Source organism: Oryzias latipes, chromosome 21 (genome assembly GCF_002234675.1).
Source record: "Oryzias latipes chromosome 21, ASM223467v1".
In the NCBI taxonomy this organism is placed as follows: domain Eukaryota; kingdom Metazoa; phylum Chordata; class Actinopteri; order Beloniformes; family Adrianichthyidae; genus Oryzias; species Oryzias latipes.
The window spans coordinates 2,725,889-2,742,142 of NC_019879.2; the positions used below are offsets into that span (position 1 = coordinate 2,725,889).

Genomic DNA, 16,254 nt, shown 5'->3' on the forward strand with positions numbered 1-16,254 from the left:
CCTGTGCTCTGATGTAACGTCTTTAAGAAGAGCTTTAGCCTCTTACCCTTTGAAGTTTCCGATTTCAGGCTTGACATGGAGTCAAGAGATTCTGATGAAGCCCCGTTTTGGGCCTGAGATGCCAGCTGGTTCTGGGGAACAAGCGGAACCTTCATGGCTCTGCTCTCTGACGTAGAACGTCGAAGCATAGATAGAATGGGCGTTCTCTTCGATTCCTTCTCCTCTGATGTTCTCCTTTCTTCTGAGAAGCTGCGAATTCTTGTAGAGAGCCCAGCCACTGTGGATTCAATCTTTCTGCGCATTGCCAACACAGGAGACTCGCTTGGTTTCTTGAGTTCCTTTTGATCCTGGTCATCTGTTTGCATCATGTCACCTTCCTTCTTTTCCTGAGACCCTCTTCTGCCAAGAGTCCAAGAAAGTCTGCGGCTGGAAGCAGCTGAATCATCTGCCTTTGAAAGGTCGTCCTTCCGCTCTGTTGATGGGGTTCTTTTTAAGCGCATTGAGAGCCTTCTCATGAAACCTTGGTCTTTTTGAGCCTCACGAAGATCCTGGACTGATTTGGACTTCTCCTCGAGTCTTCTTGGGGCAAATTCCAACGGTGCACCAACTGGGCCAGGTCTGTATATCTCTTCGTGAGTCTCTACAGAGTCGGGGGGAACAGGTTGACTCTTATCATCGTTTTTAGAACGTGACAGAAATTTAAGGCTTCTAGAGAGGGAGGATTCACGTTTCTTGAAGCGGGCCTCAAAAACTTCCTCAGATGTAATGTCCTGAAATCCAGCTCCCGCTGAGATCTCCTGTTGGCTTGACGACTGCGTTGAAGTCTTTGGTGGAGTGGGTTCTTTCAGCAGCACTTCGGGTGACGCCACTCTGGAGTATACTGCAGGGTGCTCAGTGGTTGATAAGACGACTGGGTGATGAGAGGACACGCTCACCTGTGCAGATGCCTCAGGTGACACTGAGGATAATGTGGTGGATGGAGCAACAGGTGGTCCTGAGGTTTGTTCATTAGCAGATGGAAGAGCTGGGACCATGATGGTCTGCATTATGCTAGCATAGGCTGACATCCTTCCATCTGGAAGAACAACTCGTGCAGGAATTGAAGGCGTTACATGGGTTGAGGCAATATGTCCCGGACCGTGAACATACTCTTGGGTTGGCCTCACAAAGACTGAACTTGTGGTTATACTTATCTCAGCCGTTTTTACAGGCATGTCCATTCTGTTTTCTAAATCCTCTACAGCAGCTTTTGTAGTTCCTTCATGACTTGAATCAACACTTTTATTCCTTTCTGCTCCATCTTTTCCAATCCCTTCTTCAATTTCTTGCTTCTTTTCTCCTTCCTCCATTTCGTCCATTTTCTCCACGGGTTCGACGCTTTGACCTACAGAGGGTGGCGTAGGCATTCTTGGACCCACGTACTCTGATTCATTGATTGGTTCCTCAGAAATACTCATGTCCCTCTCTGAAAACCCACTTGTGCTAGACCTCTCATCAAAATTACTTTCTGTGGTCAGTCCATCCATCTTCTCATTTATGGTTTCATCCGTCTTTATCTCTTTCTCCATTAGATATTCATCACTCTCTGTTTTTGTTGGACTTTCGCGCACTACAGACTCTGGAGTTGGCGGTCTGGGTGAAGGCTCTCTGGGCGTTACAGGACGAGAGTCAAGCTTGATTTGCTCTGTTAAAGCTGACATAGAAATGGCTTCTTTGAGCTTTCTCTCCTCTGCTTGAGTCACTGGAATCTCCAAAGGAGCTCCAGACCGCCGATGTGAAGGAATGGGCTCTGAGTCTCCTTGACTGAAAGAAGTACTTTTGCGTAAAATCTTCGGTTTGGGCACGTCATCTCTTGGAAAATCACTGGAAGCAGCTCTAGTTAGTGGAGGTGGACCGAGACGAGCGGTGCGAGATGACCGTTTTTCATCTCCCAATCCTAGTGTTTCCAACAGAGGTCCTCTAAGTCCACTCATTTTGTTATCAACAGAGCCACCACGAAGCAGTCTTTGTCTCATCAGCTCGAGTTTCAGAGCATAATCTTCCTGACTCATCTTGGCAGTTCCTGGACTGGTGCTCCTCCTGGGTAATTCCATAGAAACAGCTTTCTTCAGTACTCGCCGCCCGTCCTCTCGGTTTTCTTCCTCGATTCCCTCCTCAGCTGGAATCCGGAGCAGCAGCGCACTGTCAGCCGAACCGCCGCGTCTCAGCTCTCCCTTTCTCCGTCCTCCTTCTGCCTTGTCAGACTCCACACTTGAACCCCTTTTCAGAGGTTTTCTAGATTGCTTTTCTGGCAAATCCGCAAGCCTTTCATGATTCGAAGAACGATCATCGTTCTCTTGCGATTGTCTTTTCCAAAGCGTATCTTTACAGGAAACGTCAACACTTTTTGTACCCGGTACTTCAGAGTCACACTCCATTACCTCATGGGCTTGAACGGACGATTCTGACCGTTTACTTGTTCCATCTGGCTTCCCTGCTTCTCCCTCATTGCTTTGAATGTCATTCAAAGACATCCACGATCTGGAGAACTCCATGTTAACTGGCATAGGGATGAAAGGCAGTTCATCAATGTCTTCATCTGAGTCGGATGAGGATGACGGCAAAGCTGAACTCTCTCTAAGGTGTCTTGGAACTGCAATGGAGACATGGCTGGAGGAGTCATTCAACAGTTCTGGGATGGATCTCATGACCATTTTGGATTTATAGCTGATTATTGATCGCTGAAAAATACATAAACACCACAGTATAAAAACCATGGATCAATCATTTCCCTTCAAAGATGACTAAAGTTTTCATATTTTGATAAAAACAGAGTTTCTCACCTGCCATTTTCTCCGAGACACAAACTTTTTTAAAGCCTCTGTACTAATGGCCTTCCCTTTGCTGAGCATCTGTATTAAGAACAAACAGAACATTTCAAAATAAGGTTTGAGACCATTATTTCTCTCAGAACGGTAATGAGCTAAATGATTCACACTGTAAAGATAAATGCCAATAGATTTTTATATACAGTGTTCCCTCGCTGTAATGCGGTTTAACTGCACACTTTGTTCTGCAACCTGATTGGATGTTGACCTTGTCAATCAATCTCCTCCATGCTGTGGCTCCTGAATGTCTTTAGTTTGGCAAATCTTCATAAATCTTTAATTGTAATCAGATGTTTGTTTGCTATAATGCTGGAGTTATTTTTATACATAAGGTTTGAAATTTGAGAGTTTTAAAAAAGATGTGAAAATGTTCATATCTGTCTGAGAAAAGTATATAAAATGTGTGGCAAGGGGTCATACTGCCCTAAAACATACGTTTTACTTTGCAAATTCCACCTACAGGAACCTTTATCCTGCGATGAACGAGAGAACACTTTATTTTTATTGTTTTCAAAGTTATTACCTTAAACCAGGGGTGTCTGAGACATGCTTGAGAATCAGGTCTCCTTAAAGAAAATGACATATTAACACTTCGTAAGGAAGACCAACACAATAATACTAGAACTGTTAATGTACTTTTTCACTTTAAACTATCTGGTTAGAAGAGCCAACATGCATGACTATTAATGGGATTTATGTTTTTAAAACAAATGTATTTAATTATATTAATCACAATATGGCAGAAAGAATTCTGAGTCAGTAACCCACTAACACTTATTATCAGATGCACAAGACGCTGACTTTTTGTTATGAAACATGATCCCAGCCAGGCAGGGCATTATTTGTGCCACTCACAGTCTGTCTGCTACCAGCAGCTTTATGATGAATCCTTTAGATTCTCGGCAAAGATCAGCAAACATGGACTCCTCAAACGCCACGTTGTAGTTCCTAATATTCAGTACTGAACTACGATCGTTCTCTCCAGCAAAGGGGGATATTCCTGTCAGACTGAACACAACATAAAACAACCGCATATATACAAAAACCTCTAAGAATGAAATAATAGAAAATATTGTGAAGGACTCACCACAGGTAGGCTATAACTCCTACAGGCCTAAGGGAAAAGAAAAACTGTTTATGAGCTGCCCAATAAACACGTTTATGGCAAATGCGTCACATTTACCAAACTCTTTACCATATGTCTGTTGCCTTTGAAATGGGGGACTGATTGACGATTTCTGGTGCGACAAATTCTGGTGTGCCGTATTTGCAATACTGGACCTCGTCAGGTTTAATCTCCACTGCATTGCCAAAATCACAAATTCTAATCTGGTCACTATGAGGGTCCGCCATCAGGACGTTTTCAGGCTGGAAGCGAAAAAAAGGATTTTTAAGTTTGAAAGCAAAGGGTCGTTTTAGCAAAATGATGACGATGAAATCATGTCAGACAGTTTACCTTTATGTCCAGGTGTATGATGTTCTGATGATGAAGGTAACCCAAGCCTTCAAGCAGCTGTCTGATGCATGATCGTACCTGTGACATAAAAAAGAAATTGTTCCATCGTCCACAGATAACTTAAAACGAAATAACCTGAATAGAATTATCCAGAATTACAAGGTTGCTGCCCTGAAGCAGATAACTTACATCAGACTCCAAAATGGCAGATTTCCTGGTAAATCTATCAAGCAGCTCCTCATGACATCTGTAAACATGAATTAAGGCTTTTGTCCTAAAAAAATGTAACTTTTTGTAAGCTGTTATTTCCTGGTAATTATAAATGAACACATACCCATTAAAACATCACATAGGTACAGTCAAGCCCAGAATTGTTTAGTTACCCGGAAAATTTGACTGAGTTACTTTCATTCAACCAGCAAGTGTTTTCTTTATTAAAAGTCAAAGAGGTGTCATTGTGAAAAAATGTTTTTTCAGCTATTTATTTACATTTGAACAAATACTGGTATAAAAAATTTTAGTTATTAGGTTTGGATATATTTTGGTGCCACAAAGCCCTTGTTCATCAGATTTAACATCTTTTTCTCTTCTTTTCTTTTCCTTGAAACTTCTAGCAAAAATCCGAATTCCAGATCATGGATCAGTGGTGCCACCAAAGAACACAGTGGTGTGGCTGGAGAGAAGCCCTCACATTTAGTATTAGAGTTTGAAGCCAACCCAGCAGTACAAAAGGCTGCAGTTCATCAAATGAACACTAGAGGCAGGTTTCAAAGTGGAGCAACTTCCATTTTTTAATGTTTTTTATTTTCATTTATGTTTTACTCGTGACAAGTATTTTCAAATTTCAAATCAGTTTGAGCTTTAATTTCCGCATAGCAGGGGAATTATTTTTCTCTTCTTCTTTTTTTGATTGGCAGGTGGCTTTAATTACTTCCACCCAACCCACTGTTTTGGAGGAAAATCCTGGGTTTGGCAAAAAAAAATTAAAAAAAGTTTAATATCCCACCTTACGCTTACATTTCATTGTTTAGAATCCTATGGGTGACATCAAAGTTCAACAAAATTCTGAAAACGGGCAACTGGGTAGGACGAGGTCATGCAACAGTTCTGACTGGACCACCCACCTGCCCTTAAGAAACATCCTTAATTTCAATTTAAATTAATGAAACCAAAAAGCTTATTTAAGAACAACCTAATCCATTCATTTATTATAGCAAATAATTTAATGTAATTTTTTTTTATGTAGAATTAAAATTTTCCATGTGAGTTAATGGAAAAGTTATTTTCTTTTGAAACCAGCCCACAGTGGTCATTTGGGGAACTGCAACACTTTTTATTTTCTAGTATCTTCCTAATTGAGAGCAAATTGTGGGAGCTCGACTAAAACTGGTGAGTTTATTTTCTGGATTCGCTTTGTAATCTGGCTTTATTTTCTTTTTATTCTGAGGATACTTTTCTGTAATGATGATGACCGCGTTCTTCTTCTCAAAGGCATCATGAAAGTAAATGATTCTCTCATGATCCAGTCTGGAGAGTAGGTTCATCTCTCTCAAAGAAGATGTCTTCTTCTTGGCCCGGGTGGAGATAAACTTTGCAACATACTCCATCTTGCTCCCCTTATGGGTCACACGCTTCACGTAAGAAAATGCTCCCCTGGGGTAAAAGAGAGCGAGTTCAGAGAGAATCTGGTGAAGTGAGACAGACACAGCTTCTATTTTATTTGTTGGCTCGTGTCACCGTAATACCTTCCGATTTCCTTGTGGATGTCATAGTAGTCGGTCAGTCTTCGCATCTTTCTTAGAATACTTTCTTCATCCTCCATTGAGTCCTCTTTGTGTTTAGCTGTAGTGGAAGGCAAAAGAGAAGACTGAATAACTTAATCCTAAAAATAAATGCAAGTAAGAAAAATAGCTTAGAGTAAATTTAGAGTAAAGTGAGATTTCAATAGATTTCTATTACTGTTAAACCCTACTGAGAAAGAAGAAGTAGTCTGCAGCATGTCTTGTCAAAGTGAAAGTCTGACTAACACAGCTTGACCTACCTTTTTTTTCTGAAGGCCTGACAGGAAAGTATGTTTATAAAAAAAGGAACAAATTATGACAGAAATTAGCCTTTTTTTTAGTTCTGTGCATATTTGGGAAAAAAAAAAATATTAATAAATATTACTTTTACACGTAAACAAAATGTAATCTGAAAATGTTTAGTATGATCAGATAAGATATTGTGTACAGCATCAAAATAGAACAGAAGTGGGTGCACTGGCTGCTACATCCTGATTGGCTGTTGACCCTGTCTTTTCCGTACAATTGGCTGAAAGCGAAGACGCCTGGTTGGCTGATGAATTTGATTGACAGATTCATTGGCCAATGATGACATTTGTTGACCTGGCACGTTAGAAGAGTCTCAATATTCACCACACGCATTTCTCTCACAATTACAGAGAGATTCACACATGAAAGGCGATTCGTAAATTCACATTATCTGTGAGTTTATGTAACGAATGTACCTCAAAATTATGTTTGTCAAACATTTTGTGTGTATTTGTGAAACACATCATATGGATTTGTGAATTTATATGACATGTTTTCATAAATATATATTTGTGTACCAAAGCGTTTGTATTTGTGAAACCGTTTGTGTGCTTTTATGATTATTGAGACTGAACTAACTCCATACATAAATCTTCTTTGCAGTCGTTTTTTTTTTTTTTTCATTCTATAATACTGGACTTGTTTTTCTATAAAGGTCTGAGTTTTGAGAGTTTAAAGAAGAGAGAGAAAAGTGTGAACATGATCATGTCTGTCCGAGTCTGAGTACAAATTGTGCACCGAAGCGTTTTAGAGCCTTAAAACATCTATAATTTTTATCTGCAGATTAAACCATGGCTTATTTATGGAACACGTCCCCACGATAAACAAGGGAACACTGTAAAGGATCTCTCTAATGTATATTGCCAAATATTCTATAGACAAAAATGATGAAAGGGGGTGGAGTTTTATATATTTTTCAGTTGTTTTGATTTCTGAAGAGTTCAAAACTTGTGCATCAACAGGGGTGCTTTTCTTCTTTGATTGGCAGGTGTGTGGACCCATGAGTGGGCTTAACCACACTCTAACTGTACTGGTAGAGTGTGGTTTGTCATTTTGAAGCTGGTACAACAAATGTTGTTTCACAAAAGGTTGCATTTTGGCCGTTTAAAATCCATGTGTGACATCAGAGATGATCCATTAAGGATTAAATATACATCACCAGCCACAAGTGTGGAGATGCTTGGACAAGTGTCCCTGACGTTTTGACTGGTAAACCATGTCTAAAGTTGTGCCCAATGAGACAATTTTTTATCTATACAAAGGTTTTTGTTTGAAAGTTGCTTCTTTTTTTAATCCGGGTTGCCTTGCATCTGATCTAGACTTCAGTGGGACCAGTGCTTTGCTCTTACCTTCATGAACAGTGAGTTCTGCTTTACATGACACTGATCCTGCCAAGTTTCGAGCAGTGCACGTGTAGACTCCAGAGTCCTCGGGATGTGCGTTTAGAACCACCAGGGAACATTCGTTATCATCGTACACAAATGTGTAGTGACTGCTCTCTGAGAGCAAGTTATCACCCTGAAAGTAAACACTAGTAGTTATGCTTCACACAAAGGTTTACTTGTGCAGACATTAAAGAGCACAATTTGCTAAATAAGTTTTTTTAAGGGTTTTTGGTGATTAGTATAACAGTTTAATCAGTCTGGATTTTGATATAAACCTTGAACCAGAGGATGTCAGGAATGGGTTTTCCCTCCACAACCACAGCAAAGCGAGGAGTCTCCCCTGCGCAAACATCCAAGTCCTCCATGATGGTTTCAAATGTCGGTGGAGCTATAAAGAAAGTTGCAAAGATAGAGAGTGACATGATCTACAGATGACAGGACATAACTAATTGCTTCTTTTGCTTTTTTCTTTGGGACATCACCTGCCATCTCCACAATGAAAGTGCAGCTGTCACTTCCATACTCGTTGGAGGCCACAAATGTCATCTCGCCCACGTCAGTACTCTTCACTTTCAGCAGCTTAAGCATGTGCTGGTCATCATCCGGCATTGTCATCTCATAGAGGCTGGGCTTGTTGGCCAGGGTCACTCCTTTCCTGAGGACAGGCGTATGTTAAAGCAGCATCAGGATGTTGAAGTCAGGGTGTAAAAATAGACTTCTTTGATGCTCTGGAGTTTTAGATAACCACTTGGATTAAAACAGCTGTTTGTAGGCTTTGCTATGCACTGTATTTATAGCAGAAGCTAGTTTTGTGTTTTATAAAAAGCTAGATGTTTAATGTTAAATTCAAAATTGTTAAAGTAGATATAGGTTTCTATAAAGACTTAAAGCCGTAGTCACAACTGTCCTTATGGATGGATATGGGCAAAAAATGGTTAAATATGTTTTGGGCATGCAGGTGGCCCGAACGAATTATCAAAGCCGTCGACCACCCGTTAAGCAAAAATGTTCCTGCACATTTTTCACAGGCATGCTGCAAGCAACAGGTTGCAGTGAACACTTAAGAAACACGTAAGGGTGACGCGCAGGCGGGTCATATGGGTTTTTCTCTATTTTAAATCCACAAATCACCAACAAAATGCACGGCCACTGAACGCACATGCGTCCAGGGACTCAGATTTGGTAGGGACACATGGACAGCATCCCTTTCAATTCACAGAAGAGCGAGGCATTTCAAAATTTATCATGGAGGAGACATGAATAATTGCAGTTTGTGCCCAGCTGTAATAATGACACCAAGTCTTTCATGTACCGTAATAGAGCTGTGAAAGAAAATGTCTGGAGCAAGATTCACCAGATTTGCACCACTTCAACATTTCGCACCATTTGTCTTCCAACTGTTGGTGGCAAACGCATGTCACATGTCTGGTGTGAACATAGCATGAGGGCGCCATAGGACAGCATCACCCCTAGGTCATAAGGGCAAGCAACTTGCAATATCCCTTGCGGTGGCAGCAGGAGCCTTAAGGGGAACTGCAATAAACACCTGCAAACCCCCTAAGATGCAGCCGCTCCTCTCTACGATCCTTCACGGGTCTGGACAACCCAAAAATCTGCAACTTGTGACTAAGGCTTAAAGTGACCGCAGTTAATATTTACCTCTTCCAAGTAACAGCGGCGTTGACATGATTGATATTTATGGAGATGGTAACCGACTGGTGTTCGATCACATACACTACATCTGGTTTGTCAATAATCGCCGGAGCCTCCTGAAGGTATGGACCTTGAGATGGGAAAAAGAAAACAGCAAAATGGAAGTTATCTATCGAAGGCCCCCACATTAAATGATAAAGGAGTACGATGAAGCCTGAGAACCACCTCGATCTAAGAGCTGGACTGGGTCAGTGGCCGGTGAGGGTTTGCTGAATGCCTTTGAGGTGATAGTCAGGACCCTGAACGTGTAGCGCACACCCTTGGAGAGAGTTGTGATGGTGAAGGTGGTTTCCTTCAAGCCAGAGGCTATGATTGTCCACTGGATGGAGCCTAGGGCTTGTTGTTGGATGGCGTACATCAGGGAACTAGGATCTGACAGAAAATAACACGTCAAACATGTCAAAACTCTTGAGGACAAAGATGATCACAAATCCTTTTCTGCAAGTCAAGTTTGAAGTTTTTGCTTTTAAGTTCAAGTGAAGTCTAAAGTGTTTAGCTGTCATTTCAGGTCAAGTTGCATTTCTTAAAAACTGTAGAATGACAAATTGAAAATGTTGTGGTTATTAAAATACTTTTTAACATTTTTTTGGAAACACAGTAACAGGAAGTTGGTGTTTCTGCATTCCCACTGGGAAAGCAATGTGAAGAGACTTTTTATTTTCAGACCGAAAGCAATATAATTGAGTTAAAATTAACATTAGCCATATGAACATTGTTCACAGGTCCACATCAAGGTTAGTCAGTTTATCGTCTTTGAGATGTCAAGTCAGGTCAAGTTAAGTCTCTGCATGTGGGACTAAGGCCAAATCCGAATTCTTCCCCTACCCCTCCAGCTTCTCCCTTATTCTTCCAAATGTAGGGGCGTTAAGACGGATGGGGGTGTCTGAAATAGTTTTTTTGAAGGGCCTAGTATCCCTCCATCGCAAGGGTAATCTGCGTCGCGCTGTGCGACGGTGGAGAAACACATTTATTCACGTGAGTGTGCTCTGAAAGACAGAAGTTTTCATGTGACAGTATGTAATAACTTTCAGTTTAGCATGACTTTTTTAAATTATAAAACAGTTTTTATGCATTCTCCGAGCGCTGGCAGCTAAGCGCTGACGTGGATGACTGGTGACGATTGATGACATCATCGAGTGGGAGTCATGTCCGAATTTGAAGACACTATTTTCTATAACTGTCCATACGATTGTAGGGGTAGGGAGAAGTCGTAGCCGTAGAGGCAGAATTCCGTTTCGGCCTAAGTGTGACTAAAGTCCAAGTCTCAAGTCCAAGATGTTTATGACCATCTTGTACAACAACCCTCCTGAAAATAATAGTTTCTGGCATTATAGATGGCATAACTAATTGTGTTTATTTTACTTAACTTGGAGTGCATAATACTAAGGATGTTTGTTCTAGACCAAAGTTACTGGAGTTGTGTGAAAGCTCACAAGCAAATCAACCATGGTCCTTCTAGAAATGAGGGTCTTGGTTCACTTGCAGGTGAATCCTAGTATCGTTCACTACAGTGTGAAAGCCGACGGATTATCCAACAGATCAGAGACCAGAAGAATAGCAGAAAGACAAAGAAGGCTAGAAAGGTTAAAAATGTAACACAGGATTTGTACCAGCTGACTGAACCAAAGATGGGATGTGTTTTGACAACTGTTGGAAGTCTATTTGTCTTATTTCTGTCTGAAAGTTCCATCAGATAGATTGATGATGTCAACAAATGCTGTTTGTCTTCTAAAGGATGCAACAAATGCACCATGCACTTGCATACCAATGGAAGGATCTAATCTTCTTGGTTTCTTCCAACTTAGCGTGATGGTTTTACCAGTGATGGACTCTATCACCGGAGTGCCATCAGGAGGATCAGGAAGGATGTCTGTAGAGGGAAAAATTTGTATTTTTTCATCCAAAAAAATCAAACAGATCAATCCAATACATTCTGTTCAGTTAGACATTGTTTATTCTTAATAATTGCACAAAATCATACTATAATAAACATCATTTCTTAAGTCACCTGTAACATAGAGATGAGCGTAGCAGGTGGCTTTTCCTATTTTATTAGAGATCACACTCTTATAGACACCGCCGTGAGCGTGACAAACGGAACGGATGACCAGACTGTGGACGTCATGAACTTTGGAACCAAGAGGAGAAACAGGGACAGTAAGGATTTAGCGGAAATCGCAGACATAATGCTTTTTTTTATTTATTGAACTGACTTACACTGTGTCATCTTTCTGTCGTCTGTGCTTTCAATCCTCCTCCCATTGTGGAACCAGGAGATAGTTGGATATGGCAAACCAGCCACTTTGCATTTTAGCACAGCCTCTTTTCCTTCAATCACATCCAGATCATAGAGAGGTTTGATGAAGTCAGGCATGGTGAAACGCTCCACCTCATTCTCAGGGACCTCTGGCTCCTCTGGGATAGACGGCATCTTTTCAAGTTTAGCCCTGAATTGAATGGGGAGACATTGCCAAGAAACATTGAATGATATTGACAATTTAGGCTGTATGTATTGTTTAATGTATGTGACTGAAGAACACACTTACAGCTGAGAAGAGATGGCAGGCCGTGGTTCCTGTATGTACAACTCAGAGGAACTTTCTGCCTCGCCATGGCAGTTTTGAGCTATGATAGTGTATAACCCTTCATCCTGGCTGGTCACATGGGAAATGACCAGAGAATGGCGTCCACCCTCTTGAAGAATATGAATATCTTCACTTTCTACGAGTGACTGGTCTGAATTTAAAAAGAAGAATGTATTTAAATATCATTCAAAATATCTAATGGCTGTAATGTGAATCAGAAAGGCTTTATAAAGTATATTTCTACCAAAATGGCTCCATGTGACTTTTGGAGGTGGCGTCCCACTGATCTTGCAGTCGAATCGAGCATTCCGCCCTTCCATCACCTCCAAAATATCTAACCTACGAGTAAACAGAGGCTCTAAGGAGGGGACGACTTTGAGTTTCCCACATGATGTCAGTTCCTCTGAAAGGGAAATTTGAGAATTCTGTTGAAGACTAAAACACCAATATAGAATTTAACAAATTCTTATGTTTGACAGAAATTTTTCTTGATTCTTTTCACCCTTGGCTGTGCTGAGTTTGCACATGTATGTGCCGCTGTCATCCTCGTGGACAGAATTGAGCAACAGCCTGCACTTCCGTCCATCAAAGTGCATCTTGCAGTTCAGCAGTGCTGGCTGGATCAGTTTTCCATCTGCCAGCCAATCCACATCAGTGTCTTTTGGTCCAACAACATGACACTCAAACAAAACGGTCTCTCCAGCTTTGGCAGTGATGTCCCTCACTGGCCGGATGATGGCTAGACTTGGCTCAATGGGTGGGGCTAAACAAAAAATGACATGATTACATTGTTAGAAAAGATAAACATAAGCTTGAAGTAAAAAAATAATAAATATAAATGTTTTGTAACAATGCACGATACAGTTACAATACACAGTAGCAAACGGAAAACAGTCATCTTGTAAACATAAGTGAAAGTGTACAGTGGTTCCTTGTCATGTTGCAGTTCACCTTCGTGGATTTGTTTCAGTGCAATTTTGCTATTTTCTTTTTTTAATGAAGGTTTTTTTATAAAGGTTTGAACTTTGAGAGTTTAAAGTGTGAAAATGTTCTTGTCTGTCTGAAAAAAAGAGTATAAAGTTTTTATTGAGGAGTTTTACAGCCATAAAACATCTGTAATCCAACTAATCATTTCCCCAATCACAGGTTATTTTTTAGAACGTAACTCCTGAGATAAGCGCGATAACACTATCTCTGTCGGTGTCATTTTTGAAATTCATCTGATACAGAAAATCCTCAAATTTGTTTTTGTTCTTTTGGAGACAGACATTCTCAACACACCTTGTTTGTTTTTTTGTTTTTTAAATCAGATTAAAAAAAAGCAGAAATTCAGAATTTTCATGCAAACAAATAACTGACACATTGTGCTTGTGGGTAGGTAGTTATTTTAGATCATTTTTGTTCCGGTTAAAAAAAAAGGTGGAAAATAAAACATTATACCGTACCACAAGAACCAGTGACTGTTTTGTACACCCAAACACCCTTAGCTTTTTAAACTATTTAAACATTGGTCATTGTAAAACATGTCAGAGTATAGCATGGGTAAATGCTTAATGGAACTGAACCAAAAGTTCCCGACAACAGTAATACATTTAACTCTTGTGCTAACTTAGATGACCCCCCCTTCCATTGACGTGTTCTCCCTATCATGACAAAGGTGGATTTCATGTAATCCATAGACACCAGTGAAGATCACAAATCATTGAAGAAAAAAGGTTCAGAGCACTGTCTAGTGGGTCTAGATGACCCCACTCCCAATGTTAAAGTGCCTAGGATAGCACAAGGGTTTAATGACATTTTTTTGCCCCTTTCCGTTGGGCAAGGCTGGATGTTTACTACGAATTTGATTTCAAAAACGAGCCTTACCTTTGACCTCCAGTCTGGCTTCGCACTGCTTTGTCCCATACTCGTTAATAATCCTGCAGGTGTAAATTCCGGCGTCTGACCTGGCTGCCGACTTTATTGCCATTTCAAAGGTGCCATCTGTTGTTTCACGCACTGTGTGGCGTGGGCCAGTTTTCACAGTCACTCTGTCTCTCAGCCTGAAAGGAAATTTGTACTTAACAAACGACAAACATGGAGCCTTTTTCTAAATTAAATAGCTGCAATTTATTGAATTACAAGCTGTCTTCATTAAAGTAGAATTTCAAGAAATTGATGGTTTTTGCACTGAATTTGGTATGTACAGCAAACTCAACAATATTCCAACCTTTGGCTAATTTTGGACATGCCACCTTTTTGACGATGTACACCGATTTATGTCATCTGATTACGGACAACGCCTGTTTCATTCCCAATCAAAAATAACTTTCATTATGAAAATAATTAACTTTGAGTCCAAATTTTTCAGGGGTAGGAACATTTTTTGGCTTAATTTTAAACCGACTTTTTCTCTGTTTTTCAGTCACTCCACAGTCTTAATGAAGGCATTTTGGTATTCCAGTCACCACAAGATCTTAAAGACCCTCTCTGAAAAAATTGTGTTTTTTGGTGTTTTTAATATGTTCTTGATGATGGAGGACATAATTATAGGATAAATTAAGGAATTAATTAAGCTTAAAATTGCATTTCGAGTACAGATTTTTTTTTTTTTTTAGAATTGTTGTGAATCAGGAGCAGACAATACACTTCTGGTTGAAAAAGAACTTATTTGTGATGTATAAAAATATGCCAGGAGGGCCAGAAGCTCCCTGCTCTGGGGGGGGGGGTATGCTCCTCACCATTGGTCCCGCCCACAACTCAAAGGGGAATTTCCAATGAACAACTGCTGATCTACAGAAAATGTCCTAGAAAATCATGAGTTTATTTATTTTGGCTAAAAACAGCATAATCATAATTAAAAGGCCCCTTAGAGCACTTTTAGAATAGTTTAAAAGATGATAAGAGTGGGTCTTCAAAACAAAGTAGCCCATTTCTTATGCAACCAAATATTAAAGCTGAAGTAACGTACCAATAAAGCATGGGTTTTGGCTGTCCACATATGCGAACCGACATGGTCACTTCCTGCCCCTCAGTGACGGATTGATCAGCCATTGTCACCTGTTGCAAATTCAAGAAGAGTGAAAAGCAGTTTCGACATCTTATTCTATGTCCACAGCGGGCTCAAAAATGCACATCTTCATCTTCATCTTTCAATGAAAAGTCAAGGTAAACGCACTACCGTGCATGTTTTGGGCTTACATGTTCAAAGTTTTGAAGTCCAGTTTTGGGCTTTATGTACAAACAACTGAGTAGTAAAAACTTAAATGACTTAAACTTTGACCAATCAGGGACTCGAATTTGGCTGGGACATATGAAAGGTGTCCCTTGTAATTCATGGAAGTGCCAACCGTTTGAAAATTGATTATAGAAGAGAAATTTAAAAATTGCAGTTTTTGCCTGGCTACAATTGCATGACATCAAATCTTTCATACAGTATGTCGGAACAGAGCTGCATTAAAGAAAAGGCTGGAGCGAGCTTTGGCTCACTGCAACAAGCCTCTTCCAACGGTGGGTACATGCGCTACTTTTGGGTGGCCACAGACCATTGTGAACACTATTTACCACAGGCGTGTTCAAAAACCCACGCTCAGCGCATTCTTGAACGCGCCACACGTGCCCAGTGAGGAGATGCAATAGGCTGTTTGAATAATTATTTGATCCTAAACACTAGAACTGCTTTAATGCCGAATCATGATACACTCCAGTCTATGATGAATGTTAACTTTGATCAAAACTTATCTTAATCAAACCAGACCGTGCATACGATCCACTCAGTTCTTCTCTGTAGCCTCACCATGAATGCAGGGGGTTGTCTGAACCGTGAGTCAATGGTTCGCCTTGGCTCTTGGACTCCAAAATCCATAGCCTCCTCTAAGGGACTGAGATACTCTTCATCTGATGTAATAGGGCTGCTAATATCTCTTGGTACGCCCAGGGTTCCCTTTGGCTCCGGCACAGACCCTGTAGACAACAGATTCTGTTATGTTTTCTGTCTTATTTTTCTGTTTACTTGCAGGAAGACTTCTAATTGCTGCTTTTCAATCCACCTCCCTACACTAAACACAGGAGTTCAAAGAGTTTAGATACACTCATCTCCCTCTCTATAATTACAATCTGACTCGCAAAATGTGAAATCCAAACAATAGTGCATTTGTAGTGAGTGGAGCCAGCAAGACT

The 16,254-nt window shown here is 40.5% G+C and overlaps 1 protein-coding gene across 2 annotated transcripts in view; it reads right to left on the reverse strand.

Annotated features, from left to right (window-relative positions):
• LOC101174306 (striated muscle preferentially expressed protein kinase) overlaps positions 1 to 16,254 on the reverse strand; it is a 52,432-nt gene that overhangs the window by 10,262 nt on the left and 25,916 nt on the right. For both annotated transcript variants that reach the window (XM_023950761.1, XM_023950760.1), the window contains 24 exons: positions 15,872 to 16,038; positions 15,047 to 15,135; positions 13,963 to 14,138; positions 12,599 to 12,859; positions 12,341 to 12,499; positions 12,058 to 12,247; positions 11,729 to 11,958; positions 11,520 to 11,639; positions 11,277 to 11,381; positions 9,677 to 9,883; positions 9,458 to 9,581; positions 8,281 to 8,453; positions 8,074 to 8,186; positions 7,763 to 7,931; positions 6,069 to 6,165; positions 5,776 to 5,976; positions 4,513 to 4,570; positions 4,324 to 4,401; positions 4,063 to 4,235; positions 3,955 to 3,981; positions 3,723 to 3,875; positions 3,391 to 3,433; positions 2,823 to 2,891; positions 47 to 2,720 (listed from right to left, as the gene is read on the reverse strand). In XM_023950761.1, the coding sequence (XP_023806529.1) occupies positions 47 to 2,720; positions 2,823 to 2,891; positions 3,391 to 3,433; positions 3,723 to 3,875; positions 3,955 to 3,981; positions 4,063 to 4,235; positions 4,324 to 4,401; positions 4,513 to 4,570; positions 5,776 to 5,976; positions 6,069 to 6,165; positions 7,763 to 7,931; positions 8,074 to 8,186; positions 8,281 to 8,453; positions 9,458 to 9,581; positions 9,677 to 9,883; positions 11,277 to 11,381; positions 11,520 to 11,639; positions 11,729 to 11,958; positions 12,058 to 12,247; positions 12,341 to 12,499; positions 12,599 to 12,859; positions 13,963 to 14,138; positions 15,047 to 15,135; positions 15,872 to 16,038 (5,856 nt within the window). The remainder of the gene's footprint in view (positions 1 to 46; positions 2,721 to 2,822; positions 2,892 to 3,390; positions 3,434 to 3,722; positions 3,876 to 3,954; positions 3,982 to 4,062; positions 4,236 to 4,323; positions 4,402 to 4,512; positions 4,571 to 5,775; positions 5,977 to 6,068; positions 6,166 to 7,762; positions 7,932 to 8,073; positions 8,187 to 8,280; positions 8,454 to 9,457; positions 9,582 to 9,676; positions 9,884 to 11,276; positions 11,382 to 11,519; positions 11,640 to 11,728; positions 11,959 to 12,057; positions 12,248 to 12,340; positions 12,500 to 12,598; positions 12,860 to 13,962; positions 14,139 to 15,046; positions 15,136 to 15,871; positions 16,039 to 16,254) is intronic.